Below are 23,576 nucleotides of genomic sequence, written 5' to 3' on the forward strand. Positions count from 1 at the left end.
TCTGCAGGGAGGATGTCCCCAGGCAGAGGTGAGCTTCAACTCCTGCATGAAGACCGTGGATTAGAATGGGAAAAAGGAATTACAATCTGATTAAGCCTGTCAGAGATAGAAGTGGATTGCTGAGAGAGATTGTGAAGTCCTGTTTCATTCATCTTTAAAAACAGATATGGGGGCCGGGCGCGGTGGCTCACATCTGTAATCCCAGCACTTTGGGAGGCCGAGGCAAGTGGATTACCTGAGGTCAGGAGTTTGAGACCAGCCTAGCCTACATGGTGAAACCCATCTCTACTAAAAATACGAAATAATTAGCCAGACGCGGTGGCAGGCGCCTGTAATCCCAGCTACCCGGAAGGCTGAGGCAGGAGAATCGCTTGAACTCAGGAGGCAGAGGGGCAGATGTTGCAGTGAGCTGAGATTGCACCATTGCACTCCAGCCTGGGCAACAGAGCAAGACTCCATCTTAAAAAAAAAAAAAAAAAAAGATATGGCGATGGTGATTATGCAGGTGTAGTTGTCAAAACTCCTCGAACCATGCACTTGAAATGTGTGCATTTTACTGCCCGAAAATTGTGGGATGATGTTGTAACATGACTTTTTTCCTTAAATAGCCAATTGCCTTAAACCTGTTTGTTAAATAACAAATAGTTCCATTATGGCTGGGCACAGTGGCTCACACCTGTAATCCCAGCACTTTGGGAGGCCAAGGATGTTTTGCTTGAGCGCAGGAGTTCGAGACCAGCTTGGGCAACATAGTGAGACCCCCGTCTCAACAAAAAAATAAAAAAATTAGCTGGGCATAGTAGCGCACATCTGTAGTCCCAGCTACTCGGGAGACCATGGCAGGAGTCGAGGAGGTCAAGGCTGTAGTAAGCTGGGATTGTACTACTGCACTCCAGCCTGGGTGACACAGCGAGACCCCATCCCAAGAAACAAAACAAAACAAATGGTTCCATTATGAAAGACACCTCATTATTTTTTGAGTTCACAAATGATCAGGTAGTTCTTTTTTTTTCTTTTTTTTTTTTTCGAGATGGCGTGTCGCTCTGTCGCCCAGGCTAGAGTGCAGTGGCGCAATCTCGGCTCACTGCAACCTCTGCCTCCCGAGTTCAAGTGATTCTCCAGCCTTACCCTCCCGAGTAGCTGGGGCTACAGGTGTGTGCCACTGCCTCCAGCTAATTTTTGTATTTTTAGTAGAGACAGGGTTTCACCATGTTGGCCAGGCTGGTCTCAAACTCCTGACCTCAGGTGATCTGCCCACCTCAGCCTTCCAAAGTGCTGGGATTAGAAGCGTGAGCCACTGCACCTGGCCTGATCGGGTAGTTCCTTGAGACCTTTTGCGTAAGAGTGGACAGCCAATCCCCTGCCGTGTCATGTGACAGATTTTCAGCTGTTCTTTACCCTAAAGCTGGTCGGAGGGGCAGTGCCCCTGGAGTCAGACTGCCTGGGTTTCAGCCAGTTTCAGGAAACCTGTGTGACCTTGGATGAGTTAGTTTATTGTACACGCCTCACTGTCCTCTCTTGAAAAATGGGGATAATTATATCTACTTCACGAGGTTGTTACGAAGATACGAAAATTAAATAAGTTAACACAGGAAGAGTGTAGAATTGGACCTAGCACATAGTAGGCTCTCAAACATATTGGCCAGGCCGGGCACGGTGGCTCACGCCTGTAATCCCAGCACTTCGGGAGGCCAAGGCGGGTGGATCACCTGAGGTCAGGAGATCGAGACCATCCTGGCCAACATGGTAAAACCCCGTCTCTACTAAAAATACAAAAATTAGCCAGGCGCAGTGGCATGTGCCTGTAATCCCAGCTACTTGGGAGGCTGAGGCAGGAGAATCGCTTGAACTCAGGAGGTGGAGGTTGCAGTGAGCCGAGATCGTGCCATTACACTCCAGCCTGATCAACAAGAGTGAAACTCCGTCTCAAAAAAAAACATATTGGCCATTTAATAATTGTAATTGGTATCATTAAGTGGCCATTGTTAGTAGCATTTTGTGTTTATTGTGGTCATCGTCACTGTTGCTGTCCAGGCATGGCCAGTCGCAGGCATTGAGTGCAGAGACGGTTGGTTTCTGGCGTGGTCACCTGGCCTTCTCAAGCCTCATCAGCAGCCGATGACAGCCTGTCTCCGGCTTCAGCAGTCCTTTTGTTTTTCTCAGCAAAAAATATGTATTTGCCCCATTCCTTCAGAATTCTTGATTTGGACAGGCTGCCTTGGTCTTACATCGCCCCTATTTTGTCCTGGCCTAGGCCAACACTTCCTAAAATACCATTCCCTGAGGCGCCAGGCCACCCTGGGTCCTGCAGGATTCCTGCCTGGCAGAAGGAAAATCACAGGAAAGAAGGAGGGGAGAAACAACCCTTACTGATGCTTTACGCGCCTGTGAGCGCGAGGCCCTGTACAAATATTGTCCAAGTGGAGCCTCCCGACTGCTATGAAAATGCGCCGCTTGCTGTGTTTTGTGGATGGAGGACCTGCAGCCCCCTAGCTGGAGCAGAGAGACCCCTGCTACCCTGCATTCTGTTCTGGGCCCTGCATGGCTCCAGGTTTCCAGTCCTTCTTTTTGCTTGCTGGCTCAGGAAGGTCTGACCTTTTCCCGGACTCACCTCCAGGCCGTGTTTCCTGTCCTGGGCATCCTGAGTCCCCCTCCCTGCATAGCGTGCACAGCGTGGTTGCTTCCAGCCACCATGCTTCCAGCCACCAGGGCTGCTGCTGCCTTTTGTTGCAAAGGGCTCCTTCCCATGTGTTTCCACACAAGCATCGCAGCCTGGGTCCTTAGGCCCTCCCAGAACCAGAAACCCAGGGGGAGAAGATACCAAGATACCCCTGGGAAGAGAGGCAGGAAGGGCTGTCCAGGCAGGGAGCAGTGAGTGCAGAGGCCTGAGTGAACCCGTGTGTTCAGTGAGGAGCGACGTGGCTGGAAGGCTGTCCTCCTGGTGGGCTTTATGGGCCCTTCCAAGGAATTGAGTCTTCATCCTTCAGTGATTGGGACAGGGAGGGGCTTATAAGATTTCATAAAATTGTATGAAAAGAATTTATAGGGGGCAGTGGCTCACTCCTGTAATCCCAGCACTTTGGGAGGCCAAGGCAGGCAGATCACTTGAGCTCAGGAGTTTGAGACCAACCTGGTCAACACAGCGAGACCCCAACTCTACAAAAAAATGTTTTTAAATTAGCCAAGTGTCATGGCACACGCCTGTAGTCCCAGATACTTCCCTAGGATCACTTGAGCCCAGGAGGTTGAGGCTGCAGTCAGCTGTGATCATACCACTGCACTCCAGCCTGGGTGACAAAGCAAAACCCTGTCTCAAAAAAAAAAAAAAAAAAAAAGAGTTCATAAAAATTTATAAATCGCTGGGCGCAGTGGCTCACACCTGTAATCCCAGCACTTTGGGAGGCCAAGGCAGGCGGATCACGAGGTCACGAGATCGAGACCATCCTGGCTAACACGTTGAAACCTCGTCTCTACCGAAAATACAAAAAATTAGCCGAGCGTGGTGGCGCGCACCTGTGGTCCCAGCCACTCGGGAGGCTGAGGCAGGAGAATGGCGTGAACCCGGGAGGCAGAGGTTGCCGTGAGTCGAGATCGCACCACTGCACTCCGGCCTGGCGACAGAGCAAGACTCTGTCTCAAAAAAAAAAAAAAAAATTATAAACCTTTACCAGGTTTTATCATCTGGCCAGGTGTGTGTTTTTCAAAAGATAGCTTTGGAAGTGGCAAAGGATTCATTGAAAAGCAGATTTTTCTCTTGGAAATAATTCATTAATCTGGTGATTTTGTCTAAATCTGTGGTGGCAGCTACCGTTATCCTTTGTAACGAACAAGATGTGTATTGTTAACATCTGAAATGTAATTTGTCATCTTTTTATAGATGGGAATTTCTTAGCCATAGGCTCACACGACAACTGCATCTATATATATGGCGTTAGTGAGAACGGGAGGAAGTACACGCGAGTGGGCAAGTGCTCGGTAAGCGCTGACAGTGGACCTGTCGCTTCTCATGCACTGCGTCTGGTTGTTTAACTACCGTGGAACGGTGTTGGCAGGGACTTCTAAGGCCAGTGAAATGAAGACAGTGTTTTACCCTCCCAGGGTCATTCCAGCTTCATTACTCACCTGGACTGGTCTGTAAACTCGCAGTTCCTCGTGTCAAATTCCGGAGACTACGAAATCCTCTACTGTGAGTACCACCCCGGGGTTGTATGAAGTCTCGATCTCAGAAAGCGTTCACTCTGAGATCCAGGGGGCCTCTGTGAGAACCCACCTCCTGTATGACTTAGGCACGTGCCATCATCTCTAGGTCATGGTTTCCGCCTCTGTAACGTAGGGGAGTGGGGCTGCGTGGCTTCTTGGGTCCTTCCCGGTTTCCTGCTGACTGCGAGCCCCTATGGAGGAGAAGATCCAGGGCCTGCCCCAAGGGGAAGAAGGCCAAGCCCTGCAGAGGGGGGCTTGGGGCAGGCGGATGTGGCAGAAGGGGGCAGGTCCGGGTGGATGTGGCCGAAGTGGGTGGGTCCGGAGCTGTCCAGGCAGGAGGAGGGCCTGTAAAGGTGTTATCCTCACAGGAGGGACCATGAAGTCCCTCCCCGCTGGGTGGACAGCAGCCCTGGGACCCCTCCTCCTCCTCTCCCAACCTGACCCTGGCCAGTCTCTGGGCCCAGGCAGTGCTTGGGAACAGCGAGGATGATCGTGGCGGGCACTTACAAGCACATCCTCATGCCACTCACTGGTTCCTCAGACACCCACCAGGCACCTGCCACATGCCCCACTCTGGGCCACGCAGGGCGGCTCATGGGGCACAAGGAAGGCCTCGCTGCTCCCCTGCTGGAAGTTACTGGAAAGCGCAGTGCTCCTCCTCTGCGTCTTCTCAGATGACCTACAGCACTTTCTGGCTTGGCCGCATGATGCAGGGAAGGGCTCAGAGCCCAAAACACAGGCCCCAAGAGCCCACGGGGGTGGGCGGGTCACACTCACTTGAGCGTCCCCACTTGTTGAGGACCAGAACAGGCAGGACCGCTGGCGGCAGGGAAAGCAGGGCAGTGTGTACCGAGACTGAGCTCGCTCCAGTGCGGAGGGCGGCCGCACCGTCTCACCTCCTCCCTGTCCAGCTCCTGCCTGACACAGGCACGGGAACGGTATGATTTTCAGGGACAAGCCCTGGGTCTAGAGCCTTCTCAGATGTGGTCTCGTACTCTGCTGGTGAGAGCTCATTTGGGGAACACACAAGTCCCCTGGGAGGCCTTTGGTGTGACTGGTTTCAATAACCTCCATTCCTGACACTGATCTGAAGGGACTGAGGGGTATAGGGAGGCGGGGGGGCTGACCGCAGAGGCAGAGCTGTGTTCAGGGGCTCGGGTGGGGGTGGGCAGCAGGCGGAGACCCAGGAACCAGAGGCTAGAGAAACCAGACTGTGGGAAACAGACTTGGACGGAGATGGGAAAAAAACAAAGAAGAGGGCATCTCCACCCAGGCCCATGGGCTCGGGCTCAGTTCCAGGGGAACTCACAGCTGTGCACACGTGGTTCCTGCCCGACTGGGAAGTGGAAGGTCTCCCTCTCCAGGAAGGGCTCTGTACCCAACGGGGCACAGCTCTGGGGGCTCAGCCTTGCTCAGGGGAGGGGTGGGGCCTTGGCTTAGATGTTGCCAGACTGTTTGCTTTTTGCAGGGGTTCCCTCTGCCTGTAAGCAAGTCGTAAGTGTGGAAACTACGAGAGACATTGAATGGGCTACCTATACCTGCACTTTGGGATTCCATGTTTTTGGTAAGTTTGCTGCAGATTTCACTGGTTCCAACAAAAGAGTGTCTCCTTTTAAAATATTTCTTCAGTTGCTACAGAGTCTCATGGTCACCAGTCTTGTCAGACTGCTCGGCTGCTACGGGAGGCCCATGAGACACACCTCCTGCCGCACCCTGGGGTAGGGCCTGGGCTTGCCTGGCCATGGCCCGCTGAGAAGAACCAGAGAGATGGGTTTTTAACCCTTCTCCACTGTACAGGGCAGCAGGTCCTGAGATAATTCCCTGGAACCCTCTCCTATCAGGTTGTGCCACATGGATCTAGGTGGACCAGATGGCGCTCAGTCAACTTACCATTTGTGAGGGTTATTATTTATATATTTTTTGTTCTTAAACTAAAAATTTCACTTTCTTCAACATTCACTTTAGGAATATTTTCATAAGTGAACTAAATTAAAGGGCTGCAAATTAATAGAATTTTTAAAGGTAGTGTTTATTGTCTCTTTACGTAAGACTACAAGTCTTGTGAGAATTTGCAGTTTTGTGGTGTTCAGTGCTGAGGTCCGGAGGTTCGCTCCAGAGCTCCCAGTCGAAAACCCAACGTGCATCCAGCCCTCTCCTAGCCACAGGTATTGTTGAAAGGGTTTCCCCGACAATGGTCAGAAGAGGGCGTCCCCCACCCCCCCATTCTCCAGGCCCACCTGGGCTCACCCGACAATGGTCAAAAGAGGGCGTCCCCCACCCCCCCATTCTCCAGGCCCACCTGGGCTCAGGGATGCAGAGCCTGGAGCCAGTAATGATGGGCACAGCTGCCAGGCTGCCCCAAGCAAGCAACAGCCACAGTGAGTGACCCCAAGAAACATGCACACACCCAGGATTAAAAGGCCTTTGGAGAGACCCACTCATGTAGAGTTACAGCAATAACAAGGAAACTGCAGGCTTGAGGACAGGGCAGCTTCCCACAAGATGCTTCAGAGATCAAGGAGAGGTGTCACTTTGGAACTGGGGTTCCTGGTACTGTCTGCCTTGGCCTCAAGATGAGGCCTCAAAAGACCTGGCAGCCCGGAAAGCTTGTCTTTGCTCCCCTTGTGCAGCAGAGCATCAGAGGGTCTCCGAGACTGGCCTGAGTGAGAGGAGACTGGGCGCACAGCGAGAGGCCAGGAACTGAGGCTATTGTGCTTTTCTGACCCTTGTTTCTAAAGCTGGACTTCAGGCAGTTTTATGTTCAGGACCGTTCAGTGGGCAGTTCCTGCGCGATGTGGCCCTGTGGCCCCTGGTGTTTCCAGCGCCCTGTTTGTGGTCTTTGTTTTAGGAGTGTGGCCAGAAGGCTCGGACGGAACCGACATCAATGCCGTCTGTCGGGCCCATGAGAAGAAACTCCTGTCAACAGGCGACGACTTTGGCAAAGTGCACCTCTTCTCATACCCCTGCTCGCAGTTCAGGGTAAAGGACTTGTTTCTTCACTAATCTTATCCCCCATGGGGCATGCACGTATACCCGACCTGTTTGGAGACTAAGTGGAAATGGGCCGTGAGTGAGTGCTGCCAGCCACAAAGGCAGATGTGACTCTGTTCTTTGCGCCCTGAGCACTTCCGGCCGCCCTTAGGGAAACCCCGAGCCCCACAGGACCCACAAAGCCGTTCAGAGCTGCTCATCCACCTCTGCAGCCCCACAGGCTCACGACCCTGCCCTCCACCACGGCTCCCTTGCTCCGGCCCTGCTCAGCTGAGCCAGCCCTGAGCCCTGGGACGCCCTTCTTCATCCTCCGTGACCCTGACCCTGGAGACCCCTCACCCTCAGCCCCGGGCATCTGGTTAGGCCCACCTTTGGGGCGACCTCATACCTGGCACCTCTGATACTGAGCATATCTCTCGGCTGAGGGCGGTCATTTGCTCGTGTCTGTCCCCTACCAGGCCACGAGGACTGTGGGCTTTGTTTCTGTGTCCCTTCTGTGTCACACACAGAGCAGGTACCCAAGTGAGAGCTGCCGAGCGGAGGGCGAGTAAAGGAATTAAGGCATGCAGTGAGAATTCAAGCATTTTCCCATCCCAGACGGTTCGCCTTGTAGTAAAGGAAGCTTTCCCCCGTATCATTCCCTCCAGGCTCCAAGCCACATCTACGGCGGGCACAGCAGCCATGTCACCAATGTCGATTTCCTCTGTGAAGACAGCCACCTCATCTCCACGGGCGGGAAAGACACAAGCATCATGCAGTGGCGCGTCATTTAGTACCCACCGAGAGCTGTGGGGAGCAGCATGGGCAAGGAAGACACAGACTCGCATTACCCTTGGTCACTGTGATTTCTGTTTTGTTTAAAAAATTCTTACAAACCTCAGGAAAACTGTGCCCTCCGCCGGCTACCTTAGCTTAGTGCGTCAGCGGGCGCCACAGCGGATCAGCGGTTCCGTGTTCACTTTTGTTGTACAATATATGACACAGTGCACATTGAATACCAACAAGGTTGCAACGTTTACATTATAGCCACATCAACAGAAGTAACTGGTATATTCTTAGTAACTTTTCTATGAACTCTTCAAAAATGGTCACAGAATGCCTTTTAAAACATTGTATATAATCTTCACTGTTTCACCATCTAGCTTGCTAAGTCAAATATTTATGATGATAATGAGGTACTGAACCATGATGGCTGTTGAGGAATTGGTCCTAAAAGGACAGATCACTTCAGAAGAGTGAATAACTGATTTGCACAGCTGGATCAGGAGACACAAAGATGAGACCGTGTTTGGTTACATTTTCCAAAGTTTCATTGCATTCTCCCTTGTGGAGGCCGCGAGACAGGGCTTGCATCCCCCTTGTGCGAAGCAGACTCTACTCCTAACTGACTCCAATATTTCAGCAGGGCACACAGGCGTTTCCAAGTTTCAGTGACACCATCCTGCCTAACCAGATGCGGTCAGCCTCTTCACACCCACCTGGCTTGCATCCCCCATCCCTTGTTCACACGCCCTGATTCACGGTGAGACATTTTGCCACCTTCTTGTGTATATTACTTGGCATGAGATGATATTGTACTTGTATAGGATTCTAGCAATTCATAATAAATATGTAAGACTAGGCTTTACTGTCTTATGCTTATGGACATTGTATATTTGTATTTTATGACCAAGTAGACCAAGTCAGAAAGATCTCTCTCGAGCGTACCATAAACCTGCAGAGAGAAGTCTCGAAAGGCTCCACCAGGTACCAAGGGCAGCTGCTTTTCCTGTCTTTTGTGCATGGGCGACCCATTACAGTATGAGATAAGATTGAGTTCTGATGCGTTCAACGGAGGTGGCAGAAATTTGTCAAGAAGGCCTTATCCATTTCGATTGTGTGACAGATGGAAATTTATTGTTTACATTGGGGAATGTATCTCAAATTTTTAAATAGAAGAGTAATAAACAGACTTTAAAGCAAATATGAAGATTTTTACTCATTCAAGGCAAGTAAATGAATGGAATTATCTGAGCTCTATGGCACTGGTTGTTTAGAGTGACTGATGAAGTGCAACTTTCAAAAACATTTTTGATGACATCACCAGCCTACTGCAGAAGTGCAGGGCACCAGTAAACACCATGTATTATTGAAGATGAATCTGTTTGTATGTATCCTTGTCAAATATATTCTATAATGAAATAAAATCTGAAAAGTGGATTTCTTATTGACCTATATTCATGAAAGCATATAAATTAAAATATTTAAAATTAGATATGATTCACACTATATTCTGTTTCATATGCAGATTTTATTCTCACCTGGGCCATTTGCAGATGAGACTGTAGTTTGCAGATGAGACTGTAGTTTGCAGATGGCATGGAAGCATTCATCAGGGGAGATAACCATAAAGGATTTGGCCTAATTACCATACTCAATTGTCAGTTTACGTGGTTTTGTGAATACTGGCAAAAGCAATTGTTTTTAAATTAACAATGGAGAGAATGATAAGATGAGGGAAGGAAAAGGCATTCATTATTGACTTACATGTCAGTAAGGTCTGCTTTTATTTCTATGTACTCCTGTTTGCCAAGCTCAATAATAGACAAAGGATACAAACACACACACACACATCTACTATTTTAGATAAATGTACTATTATATATATATGTAAACTACTATTGCTCTCTTTATAATGATTAATCACTTTATTAATGAATGAATGAATGAATTTGATGGATTTAAAATGGCTTCATTTCATTTTAATTGAAATTCTTTAACCAGTGCAGTATTAACCTTGCAGGTGTTCACTGTTCACTCACTCACGCGTTAACACAGCGAGCAATGACCCTGTGCCACTGCTCAGCACCTCTCAGGCAAGCAAGGCCTTGAACCTCCAAGATTCTCCCGGAACGAGAGGCTCAGGAACCGTGCAGCTCTTAGCCCAGCTTCCCTGCAGCACGTAAGATGAGGAAAGATGAAAGGAAAGGAAAGACTACGATTTATTTGTAGTTACAATAATTAAGTTTGTTAGCATGAGAGAATTTTCCAGTGAACAAAAAGCCCTCAGGGGATTTTTTTTTATTTACCATTTGAAACTTTGTGAAGATGAAATTGTTGCCTTTGCAGAGTAAAGTCTCCGTGGCAGTCCTGTTTAGATAAGGTCAAGTATCAAGGGAACGCTGGATTTCCTCAAGAACGGTAGGTGCTGGCGTTCACATGCTTCAAAGCTTGCAAAAGAGCACAGTTGACCCTTGAACAACACAGGCGTTAGGGGTGCTGACCCCACACGCAGTCAGAGATCTATGTATAACTTTTTACCTTCCAAAAACCTAATTACCGATAGCCTGCTGTTGACTGGATGCCTCACTGAGAACAATTTCCACATATTTTGTCAATATGTATTATATAGTACACGCTTGCAATAAAGTAAGCTAGAGAAGATAAAATGTTAAGAAAATTATAAAAGAGGCCAGGCACAGTGGCCCAGCCTGTAATCCCAGCACTTTGGGAGGCTGAGGTGGGAATCTTCCCACTTGAGCCCAGGAGTTCAAGACCAGCCTGGGCAACATAGCAGGACCCCATCTCTACCAAAAAATTTTAAAAAGTAGCCGAGTATAGTGGTATGTGCGTGTAATCCCAGCTACTCCTGGAGGCTGAGGTTGGAGGATTGCTTGAGCCTGGGAGGTCGAGGTTGCAGTGAGCCTGGAGCAGACCACTGCACTCCAGCCTGGGCGACAAAATGAGACCCTGTCTCACTCTGGGGACTCTGAAGGCTGACAGCCTGCTGCCGCCTGCCTCCAGGGCCTGGGAAGTTGATTTGAAGAGTGACACCACCAGGGCAGGGAGGCCATCTGTCATTCTGCAGGTGTTTGGGGGATTTTGTAGGCTTGTGACAGCCTGCAGGGAAAGCAGGGCTATTTGATAGATACACTGAGGCTTGGAGAAGGAAATAACTTCCCCAAGACAGGCACTTGTTCCAAACTTGTCTTAATGAACATGTGCTGGGCGCTGGGAATATAAGGACGGGCAAAACCACACCAGTGCCTGCCCTGGGGCGCCTACCTGGCATCAGAAGAGCCAGAGGTTAGCAGAACGCATGCCCAGCCGCGTGCTACATGACCACCATATGAGCCAGGAAGGAATTGAGAGCATCTAACTGGAAGGCCCGCGTGAGTATGGGGACTCCGGAAAGTTTCCCCGGCAGAAAGAGAAGGAAATGACCCGGGAGAGCGGGGAGAGAGGCACTGGAGGCTGAGGCCAGCACTCGCAAAACCCTTTTGAGAGGGAAATTCAAGAGCACAGGGTGGGGGCACAGAAGTCCGGGGCAGTTTGTGAGAGGCAGGGCACGGGGGGTATGTTAAGGGCTTTATTCCAAATCCCAACAGCAAAGGGGGGCCGCCTGTGGGTTAGGCAGGGAAGGGTTCCCACTGCAATTCTGAAAGGGCTTCCAGGCCGGGGGCTGATGGGTGGGGGCGTTACTGTCATCTCAGTGGGCAGTGATGGTGGCGTGGAGTGGGGAGGTGGGAGCACTGTCCCAGAGAGGTTTGTGGGGTGGCGTCGGCAGAGCCCGCAGATGGAGTGGATGTGGGCGGGGCTGAGTCCAAGGTCCCTGACTGCTTCTCTGGTGGGATGACAGTGCCAAGAGCTAAAATGCAGATCACTGACTGTCTGAAGGAGGGTAGTAAGGCCTGGAACAGGTGAAGCGAGTTGACATCCAACTGCAAGGGCAAAGTAGGCATTCGGCTTTGCAGGCCCAGCACAGACATCCTGTGGGAGGTGGACACGGGAGGCTCTCCCCGGAGGCTGGTTTTGGGAGCCAAGGTGTGCTTGAGATTGTAGGTTGCTCAACCCAGGCCAAAAGAGGCTCCCAAGCCAGCTTGGGGGACTCCAGAATCCAAGGGCAGGTAAGTGGGCTGCCGGAGAGGAGTGAGAGCCACGAGGGCCATGGTGGAGCAGGAGACAGTCCCACACGTGGAGGATCTTGCATCTGCAGCAGCAGGGCAGCTCGATGCGGTGCTCGCCAGGAGCCAGTGTGGACTCTGCACCGGCTTAGCAACCGGCATTCCAGCATCTCCATGCGCAGGCAGTGCCAGGCAGGAGATCCAGGCAAGGTGGGGACAGCCTCAGCCACGTAGGGAAGAGAGAACATGAGGCCACGGGTCGCACTGGGCTGTCAGCCCAGTGGGGGCGGGGGTGTGGAGGTGGAGGAAGCTTCCAGGCCGGTTGGAACTGGGGAGAGGCAAAGTTCAGTGGATTCTTGGCATTGGTAGATCTTAGGTCCTGGCCGCCAGGGTGAGAGGGACTCCCTGGCAGGGGCTGTCTTTGCTTCACTGGAAAGCCCATTCTGGCATCTCCCCAGCCCCCCACATTTTTTTGAATGATTACTCCCACGCCCAAAGGTTGGCTATTCCATTCATTAGCCATCTCTTCTGTGGTTTGGGAACAGGCTGCCGTCATCCTATCTTACAGGCACAGGAGCGCATAGGAAAGGGTAGATGGGGATGGTCCAGTCCACAACTAGGGGGACAGGTTTTGGTGAAAAGGAGCTAGGGAACATGCACTTGATGCAAGGTGAAAACTGACTCCAGGCCTGTTCTTCCTGCAGATTCTCTTTTTTAAAAAAAACTTTGGCCAGGCGTGGTGGCTCACGCCTGTAATCCTGGCACTTTGGGAGGCCGAGGCAGCAGATCACCTGAGGTCAGGAGTTTGAGACCAGCCTGGCCAACATGGTGAAACCCAGTCTCTACTAAAAATACAAATTAGCCGGGTGTGGTGGCACATGCCTGTAATCCCAACTACTTGGGAGGCTGAGGCAGGAGAATCGCTTGAACCCAGGAAGCGGATGTTGCAGTGAGCCGACACCACAACACTGCACTCCAGCCTGGACAACAAGAGCGAAACTCAGTCTGAAAAAAATAAAAAAATAAAAAAATAAACTTTACAGAAAATTTCAAACATACACAAAAGTAGAGAGAGCCTCTCACCCAGACTAAAAATGATCAGCGTACTCACCTGGCAGGGGAGATGCCGTGATCACGAAAGTGGTCTTCCTGGGGTGAGGCTTATCCACTGCACTCCGGACGTGCTGACCCCTGCAATTTCCCCAAAAGTGGGAAACTCGGCTGCATCATCTGTGGTCATGGGGGCTGTGTTCATGCTTTCCCCTGGTTAAAGAAAAAAAAATCAAACATTTAGAAAATCTTGTTTCCTCTGTCTCCCCTAACTTTTGGGGGAGATGGAGTTTTTGTTTTTGTTTTTGTTTTTTTGAGACAGAGTCTCGCCCTGTTGCCCAGGCTGGAGTGCAATGGCATGATCTCGTCTCACTGCAACCTCCGCCTCCCAGGTTCAAGCAATTCTCCTGCCTCTGCCTCCCGAGTAGCTGGGATTACAGGCGCGCACCACCACGCCCAGCTAACTTTTTGGTGTCTTTAGTAGAGACAGGATTTCACCATGTTGGCCAGGCTGGTCTCAACTCCTGACCTCGTGATCTGCCCACCTCAGCCTCCCAACGTGCTGGGATTACAGGTGTGAGTCACCGTGCCTGGCCAAGATGGAGTATTTTTTAAAACAAGCCTACAGGAGTTTGAGACCAGCCTGGGCAATATACCAAGACCTCATCTTTGCAAAAAACTAAAAACTCAGCTGAATGTGGTAGAGTGCACCTGTAGTCCCAGCTACTTCAGGGGCTGAAGAGGGAAGGTCGCTTGACCCCAGGAGGCTGCAGTGAGCTGTGATTGCGCCACTGCACTTCAGCCTGGGTGACAGAGCAAGACTTTGTCTCTAAAAAAAAAAAAAAAAAAAAGCAAGTCTAAGCCACCATGTCGTTTCACCTATAAATACTTCAGTCTGCCGCTGTGGTGAAGACACTTTGTGTGAGGACACCATGACATCATCACAGCTGACAAACTTGATGATTTCAGTTTCTCGGGCTGTCGAGCCTGATGCTGTGTCTCAGAGCCTGGCTGCACAGGAGCCTAGAACAGCTGCCTGGCCTCCCTGCTGAGCAGTTCAGGGTCGGGTGTCGAGCGTGCAGCCCCCAGTTCTGAACCCTTCTCCAGAGCCCAATTCTTCCCCCCTGACCCCGCTGCTCGATGCCTAGTGGCATCCCTGCCCCTCCCCATCTCCTGCAGACGGGATGCTCAGTGCTGTCTGAAACCTGGGCTCCTTCCATCTCCTGCCGGATCCCCGGCTGTGCTTTAGGCCACCTCAGGAGACCCCCTTCTGGGCCACACAGCCTGGATCTTCCCTACCTTGCTGGCAAGCCAGACCGGACCACAGAAGCCTTTCGGAGTACCAAGTTCCCTCTCGAAGGAGGCTTGTTTAAGGGGAGCCTCCCATGCAGGAAGTCCGTGCCCTCCTGGGGCGTTCCAGGGGGTCCGCAGGTCAACTCTAAGTTTCAATAAAAATGGGGCACACGCGCACACCACTCTGCGCTAGGGAGCTGGGGTGGGGCTGGGGGTAGCACACACTTTCCCGCTGACTGCCCCGGATCTCAGGGGGACCCCGGCGTGCGGGAAGCCGGAGGGGACGTAAGATTCAGGGGCTCTGGAACACAGGTGACGCCTGGGCTTATAATGCGGGCCAGTTAAGAACAAATTTGGCTATTTAGGCTGAAAACACGAGTAGCTGCTCTAGCAGACTGAATAAGTAATTATGAAAAGACCTTGAACTTGGGTTATAAATTTAAAACCTCCCCTTCCCAAGCCCCCTCCAGCCCCGCGGCCAACTGCAGGTGCGCCACCTGGTGGCAGAAGAGCAGAGCACCGCCCCTCTCTCCAGCTTGCCCGGGCTGGTTCTGACCTGGGGAGGGTTGGGGCGTGCAGAGAGAAAGGGAAACTCTAGTTGACTTTCTGGGTGGGGCGTATGTTTCAACTGACCTTCTCAGAGAGCTTTCAGAGGTTCTTGGAGAACCCCCACGTTGCTGATCGCCTCTCAGCTGCAGTCCCCTGGACCCGAATGAAGGTGTTCTGTTTAGGTGCGGCCTCCTTCTGCAGCCCTGAAGCACCGGGAGGGCTGCCTCTATCGGCCCTCCGGGGAAGCCCGCTAGACAGGATCTTAGACGACCCGTCCCATCCTTGCTTGGAGGTTCACATCTGGTCTCAGGGGACACTTGTGCCTCCCACACCCACACCTTGCACCAGTGGGTGGGCAGTTACTGCCTTCCACATGCAGCCTTCTCTGGGCAGCTGGCGCTTTTGAGGCACTGGTCCACAAATCGCAGATGGCACACCTCAAGCCCTCCAAGTGGCTTAGGCAGAAGTACCCTCCCTGGTCCTCCCTCAAGAGAAGCAGGGTTGGAATCAGCAGCTCAACTTTCTCCCAAAGAAATCCTCCTTGCAAATATTACTTCTGAAAATGTCTAATTCCCAACGCTTTAGTACTCTTATCGTGGATGAGGATGCCCAGGAGGTGTCTCGGGAACCTCTTTTGTAACTGCTGCTCGTGGTCTAACAGCGCCTCTGGAAGACACATCTATTGGATCTTGGCTCCTCGGCTGAACGCTCATTTCAACATCCAGTTACATAACCACAAACATGATTGCACAAGTTTTTTGTACATGTTTGCTAGAAATTATCTGGGATCCTACCTGGAAATGAGACTACTGATTTTCTGGGGCATGCACTAAATGTTGCCAAACCATTCTCCACAGCAGCTCCACTGGCAGCCTGGGAGTCTCTGTTGCTCCACTTCCTCATCCATATTAGGAATTGTCATTTCATCTCATCTCATACAGACCCCTGAGAAGCAGGATCCATCGCCCCTCTTTGAAGAGAAGAAAGAGGGTATATTAGGCTGTTCTTAAACTGCTATAAAGAAATACCTGAAGGCCGGGTGCGGTGGCTCATGCCTGTAATGCCAGCACTTTGGGAGGCCGAGGCAAGCAGATCACTTGATGTTAGGAGTTCCAGACCAGCCTGGCCATGGTGAAACCCTGTCTCTATAAAAAATACAAAAAAATTAGCTGTGCATGGTGACCCGTGCCTGTAATCCCAGCTACTTGGGAGGCGGAGGTGGGAGAATGGCTTGAACCTAGGAGGCAGAGGTCGCAATGAGCCGAGGTCACCCCACTGCACTTCTGCCTGGGCAACAGAGTGAGACTCCGTTAAAAAAAAAAGAAAGAAAAGAAGAGAAAGAAAGAAAAGGAAATACTCGAGACTGGGTAATTTATAAAGACAAGATGGCTGGGCATGGTGGCTCACACCAGTAATCCCAGCACTGTGGGAGGCCGAGGTGGATGGATCATTTGAGGTCAGGAGTTCGAGACCAGCCTGGCTGAAATGGTGAAACCCTGCCACTACTAAAATTACAAAAATTAGCTGGGCATGGCCAGGCACGGTGGCTCACGCCTGTAATCCCAGCACTTTGGTAGGCCAAGGCAGGTAGATCACGAGGTCAGGAGTTCGAGACCAGGCTGGCCAACATGGTGAAACCCCATCTCTACTAAAAATACAAAACTTAGCCAGGCATGGTGGAGCGCACCTGTAGTCCCAGCTACTCGGGAGGCTGAGGCAGGAGAATCGCTTGAACCTGGGAAGTGGAGGTTGCAGTGAGCTGAGATCATGCCACTGCACTCCAGCCTGGGCGACAGAACAAGACTCTGTCTCAAGAAAAAAAAAGAAAAGACGTTTAATGGGCTTATGGTTCTGCAGGCTGTACAGGAAACACGGTGCCAGCATCTGCTTGGATTCTGGGGAGGCCTCAAAGCAAAGAGCTTTTATTCAAGGCAGAATGTGAAGTGGGAGCAGACAGTTCACATGGCAAAAGCAGGAGCAAGAGACAGCGGAGAGGAGCAGGTGCCACATGCTTTTAAACAACCAGATCTTGCAAGAACTCACTTGCTATCACGAGGAAGCACCAAGGGGATGGTGCTAAAACATGAGAAGTCCACCCCCATGATCCAACCACCTCCCATCAGGCCCCACCTCCAACACTGGGGATTCCCATTCAACATGAGATTTAGCAGGAGCACATAGCCAGTATATCAGAGGGTTAGAGAGACTGAGGTACTTGCCCCAGGTCACTCAGTAAGTTGGTAGCAGAGCTAAGGGTGGAACTCCCAGTTCTCACAGCTACATTCTGTGCTGGCGTTCTCAGCCTCGTGTCTTCAGAGCATTATTAGAGTGGGTGCTGCTAGAGTTTCAAATAATTTGAGACTGTGCTGCACACTGCACATGACATAGAGAGATGTGAGCGCAAGTTGCCTCTGAAAGGCATAGGAAGGTTATACATTTGGGCATTTCCCCATCTCGAGCATCAGACACCTTTGCTCCTAAGGCATTAGTGATTGGCCCAGGGATCAATGTTCCACACATCCATCTTGGGAAATGCTGTGGGAGGAGGTTAATCATACAGAGGTGGCCCGGCATGGTGGCTCATGCCTGGAATCCCAGCACTTTGGGAGGCCGAGGCGGGCGGATCACCTGAGGTCAGGAGTTCGAGAGCAGCCTGGCCAACATGGTGAAACCCCATCTCTACTAAAAATACAAAAATGAGCCGAGTGTGGTGGCGGGTGCCTGTAATCCCAGATACTTGGGAGGTTGAGGCAGGTGAATCGCTTGAACCCGGGAGGCGGACGTTGCAGGGAGCCCAGACTGCATCACTGCACTCCAGGCTGGGCGACAGAGTGAGACTCCATCCCTGCCCCGCACCCCCCAACCCCCGCAAAAAAAGAATGTGGTTATAACATTTCAGCTTATAACATTGGGACAATTCCTCCCTCCTTACCAGGACCGAACTAGGAAATGGCCAGACTTCCTGTCATGGTGAGACTGATGTCACATGCTCAGTGACATTTCTGAGATTCTTTTGGCCAAATGGGCTTCAGAATCACTTAGGTTTTCCCAGGCCCTCAGACTGTGGCGACTGAAAATAGAATGGACTGTGATCACCACCACACTGCCCAGCCGCCCCTTGACGCCCATGGGGTTCCTCTGCACGGGGTTCCCCTGTTTTCATGTGGCTTATTTTACTCTGATTCACACAGAGGAGGCAGGTTTAGAAACACAGCATCCGTTTGTCTGCATTTAAAACAATCCTTGGGAGAAGCAGGCAGCAGCCCTGTAGTCCTGGCCACAGTGGCAGCTGAGGTAGCCCCTCCTCACCTTCAATCACTGCTCCTCCATTTGAAAGCATTCTCAGAAACTGATGCTACAGGAAAGGCCTCTACCTTGTTCTGGCAAGTTCCCTCCTGCACTTCTTTCCCAGGCCGAGGCAGCTCCAGGGCTCAGACGTCAGCCAGAAGTAGGGGAGGGAGAGGACTCAGCCAGACATAGGGATCTGGGGTCCAGAGGGCAGCCGCACAGCCACCACGCTCGTCTGCCACGCTCGTGATACCTGCCCACCCCATAGCAGAGATGTTTCTGTGAACCACTTATAGAACGGTGGGGCTGCAGTGACGCTCAGGGGTCGTCTTGGGGGAGCATCTCCCAAAGTATGTTCTGTGAAACCCAATTCCAAAGCATGTTAATAGCCCCTGTGTTGGGGAGGCACTGAGTTAGACGCATTAATATGCCCTGTGAGTCGAGAAGGGCTATTGTGTTCATCTATTCACCCAACAAACACCACCCCTACCCTGAGGCAGCACATCCTAGGGGCCGGGGATACCAGAGTTCTTGCTCTCATGGAACTGTGAATGGAGAAAGCAATGAAGAGGCTGAGGAGACTGTTCCCGCTGGAGATGGGCGGGGAGGGGCCGGTAGTCACAAGGGCTACTTAAGCCCGGGCACGCAGAGGAGGTGGCTTTTGAGCAGAGAGTGCGGTGACAGAATAAGGGCCTGAGACTTGCAGCCAGCTGGGGACACCCCTGGCTGAAGATACCAGGGCATGGTGTGAGAGTGCCAGGTCCTCGAGGCTGTCTAACTGCACAGCTTCTCCTTCCTGGGACATCACTGCTAGGCCAGAGACTCAGCACACCTCGGGGGAAAGGCTCTGAGAGCACACCTCGGGGGAAAGGCTCTGAGAGCACCTCGGGGGAAAGGCTCTGAGAGCACACCTCGGGGGAAAGGCTGTTTTGCCCACTCCCTCTTTTTAAAGGCAGAATCAAAGCCCTTTGGAGAACAGGGATTTACCCAAGGTTGCTGTGACCTTAGCTCGGGCAGCCCCCAGCTGCCCACCTTTGTTTCTTTTTAGAAAATGAAGGTTAATGTGCTTTAAATCATAAAACTCATCCAGACTCATTATAGCAAATTCAGAAAGAAGCCCAGCCATATCACTACCACCCTGAAATAGCACTATTACTTCTGAGCGCATTTCCTTCCTATATTTCTTTTTCGAGTAGTTTTGGATGTGTTTCCATAGTTAACATATTGCATATACAATGCTTTCTATTGCTTTTTTCATGTAGCTTTATAGGCATTTTCCCATGTCATTATAACTTTGTTATAAATAACTCCTATCAGCTGCATAACATGATGCCATAATCTATATCACTGCTCCTTGACAGTCTTCTCATATTGAAGATTGTGATGGCAGTGATGATGGTGGTGGTGGTGGTGCTGATGATGGCAGTGATGGTAGTGGTGATAATGTTGATGCCAATGATGTGGTGATGCTGGTGATCATGGTGGTGATAATGGTGGAGATGGTTACAGTGTGATAGTGATGATGATGGTTGTGATGTTTCATGGTAGTGGTGGTGATGGTGGTGATGCTGCTGCTAGTGGTGATGGTGATGATGAAGGTGATGGTGATGTTGATGATCATGGTGATGATGATGATGGTGATTGTGGTGGTGATGATGATTGATGCTGAGGTGATGGTGATGATGATGATTGTGATGCTGAGGTGATGATGGTGATAGTGATGGTGATGATGAGGATTATTGTGATGCTGAGGTGATGGTGATGGTGGTGTTAGTGGTGGTGATAGTGGTGGTGATGCTGAGGTGATGGTGATGGTGATGGTGGTGATGGTGATGGTGGTGATGCTGATGATTGTGGTGATGATGGTGGTGATGCTGATGGTGGTGATGATGATAATGATGATGGTGGTGATACTGGTGTGAACTCCCAAAGTTTGAAACAGGTTTCAGTTTATTTAGAAAGTTTATTTTGCCAAGGTTCAGGACGCGCCTGTGACACAGCCTCAGGAAGTCCTGACAACATGTGTCAGGGTGGTCAGGGCACAGCTTGGTTTTATACATTTTAGGGAGACATGAGACATCAATGAATATATGTAAGAAGTACATTAGTTCCATGCAAAAAGGCAGAGACAACTAAAAGCAACCCCCCCACCCCCTCCCTTCCAGGTCACAGGTAGGTGAGAGACAGACAGTTGCATTCCTTTGAGTTTCTGATAAGTCTTTCCAAAGGAGGCAATCAGAATATGCATGTATCTCTGTGAGCAGAGGGATGACTTTGAATAGAATGAGAGGCAGATTTGTCCTGAGCAGTTCCCAGCTTGAAGGGGCCCAAGATATTTTCCTTTCACACTGGTGATCATGGTGGTGATGGTGGTGGTGATGGTGGTGATGGTGGTGGTGGTGGAGGTGGAGGTGGTGGTGGTGAAGGTGGTCGTGGAGGTGGAGGTGGTGGAGGTGGTGGTGGTGGTGATGGTGGTGGTGGTGGAGGTGGTGGTGATGGTGGTGGTGATGGTGGTGATGGTGGTGGTGGAGGTGGTGATGGTGGTGGTGGAGGTGGTGATGGTGGTGATGGTGGTGGTGATGGTGGTGATGGTGGTAATGGTGGTGATGGTGATGGTGGTGGTAACGATGGTGATAATGATGATAATAAAAAATACTAAAGGCCACCCTTACTGAGTGCCATTTCTCCACAGTGTACTTGTGCTTTATATGCTCCTTCCATCAACATTTAGACAGGCTAAAATATTTCCTGTTAGAAAAAAACCTTCCTGGTCCATCCCTTTGCCACAGAGCTCTCTCGGGGCCCTCTTCTCTTCTCCCTCCACCTTCTCCCCAGGCTATCTCATCAGCTCCCTGGGGCTCAGCCGCCTCTTCAACCCTTACAAGGTCCCAATCACTATCTTTGACTCAGCCTGTCTCCTAGCTTCAAACCTCTGTGTTCAACAGCCTGCAGGATGTCTCCATCTGCTCATTCACTGGAGCCTCCATCTCTACATGCTCAAACCCAATTCATCCACTTCTCCCCCAAAACCCGCATGCCATCCTCCCAGTGGCCCATGCCAGGCATGTGGGTGTTCCTCTTGCCTGTATCAGCAAGCAGCCAATAACAGTGACAACCTCATTAGCATCACTCAGCGAGCTCTTACCCACCCCTTGCCAGGTACTGTTGGAGGCGCCTTATGCATGACGGCTCCTTCAACACTCTCAACAGCCCTGTGAGAGGGTCACACAGTGAAACAATTGGGTTTCTAACCCATGTAGTCAGGTTTCCAAGATCACACTCAACCACGGCACCGTTCTGCCTCTCCCAGAATCGAGGGCTCTGCTCCATGAGGAGCCAGGGCACGTGTCCACGTCATCTCTCCACAGATGCTGCCTGTGCCCTGGAGGGCCACCGTCACTGCTGGCCTGACTGCAGCCATGCTGACCTTCCTCCAGGCAGTCTGAGTGACCTTTCCAAACCATAAATCTGACCATATCACTCTCCTGCTTAAAAGTTCTTAGTGGCTCTTAGGAAAAAGCTCCTTCATGTTACACACAGGACCGGTCAGTGAGCTCTGGTTCCTCTCCAGCACCATCTCTCAGCTCCTGCCACAGAGCTTTTCTCTGTCCCACCACCACGGCAGCCTCTTGTTGCCACCCGGTCTTTGCTCATGCTCTGTGCCCCCAACCCTCTTCCTCTCATCATTCTGGCCAACCACCATAACTTTCAGAACTCAGCTCAAAAGTCACTTCCAGCAGGGCACAGTGGCTCACACCTGTAATCCCAGGACTCTAGGAGGGCAAGGCCAGTGGATTATCTGAGGTCAGGAGTTCGAGACCAACCTGACCAACATGGTGACACCCCCGTCTCTACTAAAAATACAAAAATTAGCCGGGCATGGTGGCAGGCACCTGTAGTCCCAGCTACTCGGGAGGCCGAGGCAGGAGAATCCCTTGAACCCACGAGGCGGAGGTGGCAGTGCGCCAAGATTGCACCACTGCACTCCAGTGTGGGCGACAGAGCGAGACTCCGTCTCAAAAAAAAATAAAAAGTCACCGATTCCGAGAAGGCTTCCCTGAGTGCCAAGGCTGGTTCTTGTCCCTCCTCTGTGTCCCCACCTCTGTTGTACTTCCCTTCTCATGCTGAATTGTGGGTGTAGGTTTATGTGCCTCCAGCCTTTCTGCCCATCAGCACCCTAAGGTGGAAGCACTCTGCATCTCGGGCACTCTTCTTTCCCATCACCTAGCACAGTGCCTGGTGGCCACACGTTATCAGAAGTGTTTGGTGAATACATGAAGGAGTGGACTGTGAGCCTCTGAACTTGCAGTACCCTTTGCCCTTCACCCTTCACCCTGAGCATCTTTTCTTGCTTTCGGTGTTTTGCTATGGCAGAGGAGACTGCAGTGAGCAGCTGTCTACTGAGCTTTTCTTTTAGTTAAATTTATTTCTTTGAGGCAAATGCCCAGAAGTGGAATTACTGAGTTAGCAGGCAAGATCATCTTTATGTCTTCTGATATGTTTTGCAAAAATGAATTCCAAAATTATGGTAGCAATTTGGTAGATTTTTTTCTTTTTTAGCAACCTAATCCTCTCTCCCTTTTTAAGTGTCTTCCTGGCGGAAGCCACACAAAGCTATTTTTATCTAAAGGCTGTAAACCTCATCATTCTCCAAGGAGAAAGTCGGGCATGTGTGAGGAAGCTATCTACCCACCTCACAGGCTCATCAGCCCTATGCTCTTGCCAAGCTCTAGGTCATTTTGGAAAAGCAAGTTGAAATTATATTCCAAATTAGGCAGTGGTTTTGCGAAAGAAGGAACACACACACACACACACACAGAGTCACACACATATTCATCTCCATTTCGGGGCTAAATTATGAACATCTTTATCATTCAAAGAAACCAGAAAGTTATCAAAGCAAAACCAATGAACTTTGGCAGGTGAATGTTATGAAGTTTGGAGGTGGAAGTAGCTCGGAAGTTGGGGGATCACCTGGTTTTCACACTTTGTTTCAACAGTGTCATGGTTAATTTCATGTGTCAACTTGACTAGGCTAAGGGATGCCCAGAGAGCTGGTCAAACCTTCTTTCTGGTGGTGTTTGTGAGTGTTTCCAGAAGAGAATCAGTAGACTAAGGAAGCTTGATCTCACCAATGCGGGGGTGGGGTGGGGGGCGGGGGGGTCATCATCCAACTTGTTGAGAGCCTGAACAGAACAAAAAGGTAAAGGAAGGGTGAATTTTCTCTCTCTGTTTGACATCTACTAGGACATCAATCTTCTCCTGCCCCAGAACATTGAAGCTCCTGGTTCTCAGGCCTTTGGACCTGGACTGGGATTCCCA

General features: G+C 50.8%; 1 protein-coding gene and 1 non-coding gene across 6 annotated transcripts in view; both read left to right on the forward strand.

Moving 5' to 3' along the window:
• EML1 (EMAP like 1) overlaps window positions 1–9,388 on the forward strand; it is a 203,668-nt gene extending 194,280 nt beyond the window's left edge. For all 5 annotated transcript variants that reach the window (XM_034938124.2, XM_034938121.2, XM_003832851.5 and 2 more), the window contains 5 exons: window positions 3,878–3,975; window positions 4,099–4,186; window positions 5,669–5,764; window positions 7,049–7,179; window positions 7,839–9,388. In XM_034938124.2, coding sequence (XP_034794015.1) covers window positions 3,878–3,975; window positions 4,099–4,186; window positions 5,669–5,764; window positions 7,049–7,179; window positions 7,839–7,964 — 539 coding nt within the window. In that variant the 3' untranslated portion in view covers window positions 7,965–9,388. The remainder of the gene's footprint in view (window positions 1–3,877; window positions 3,976–4,098; window positions 4,187–5,668; window positions 5,765–7,048; window positions 7,180–7,838) is intronic.
• A 3,789-nt stretch (window positions 9,389–13,177) lies between these two features.
• On the forward strand, window positions 13,178–13,340 carry LOC112437086 (U1 spliceosomal RNA). The gene has a single exon (XR_003025750.1). It is a non-coding gene; the product is annotated as a U1 spliceosomal RNA (small nuclear RNA).
• The last annotated feature ends 10,236 nt before the right edge of the window (window positions 13,341–23,576 follow it).

Source organism: Pan paniscus, chromosome 15, assembly GCF_029289425.2.
Source record: "Pan paniscus chromosome 15, NHGRI_mPanPan1-v2.0_pri, whole genome shotgun sequence".
NCBI lineage: Eukaryota > Metazoa > Chordata > Mammalia > Primates > Hominidae > Pan > Pan paniscus.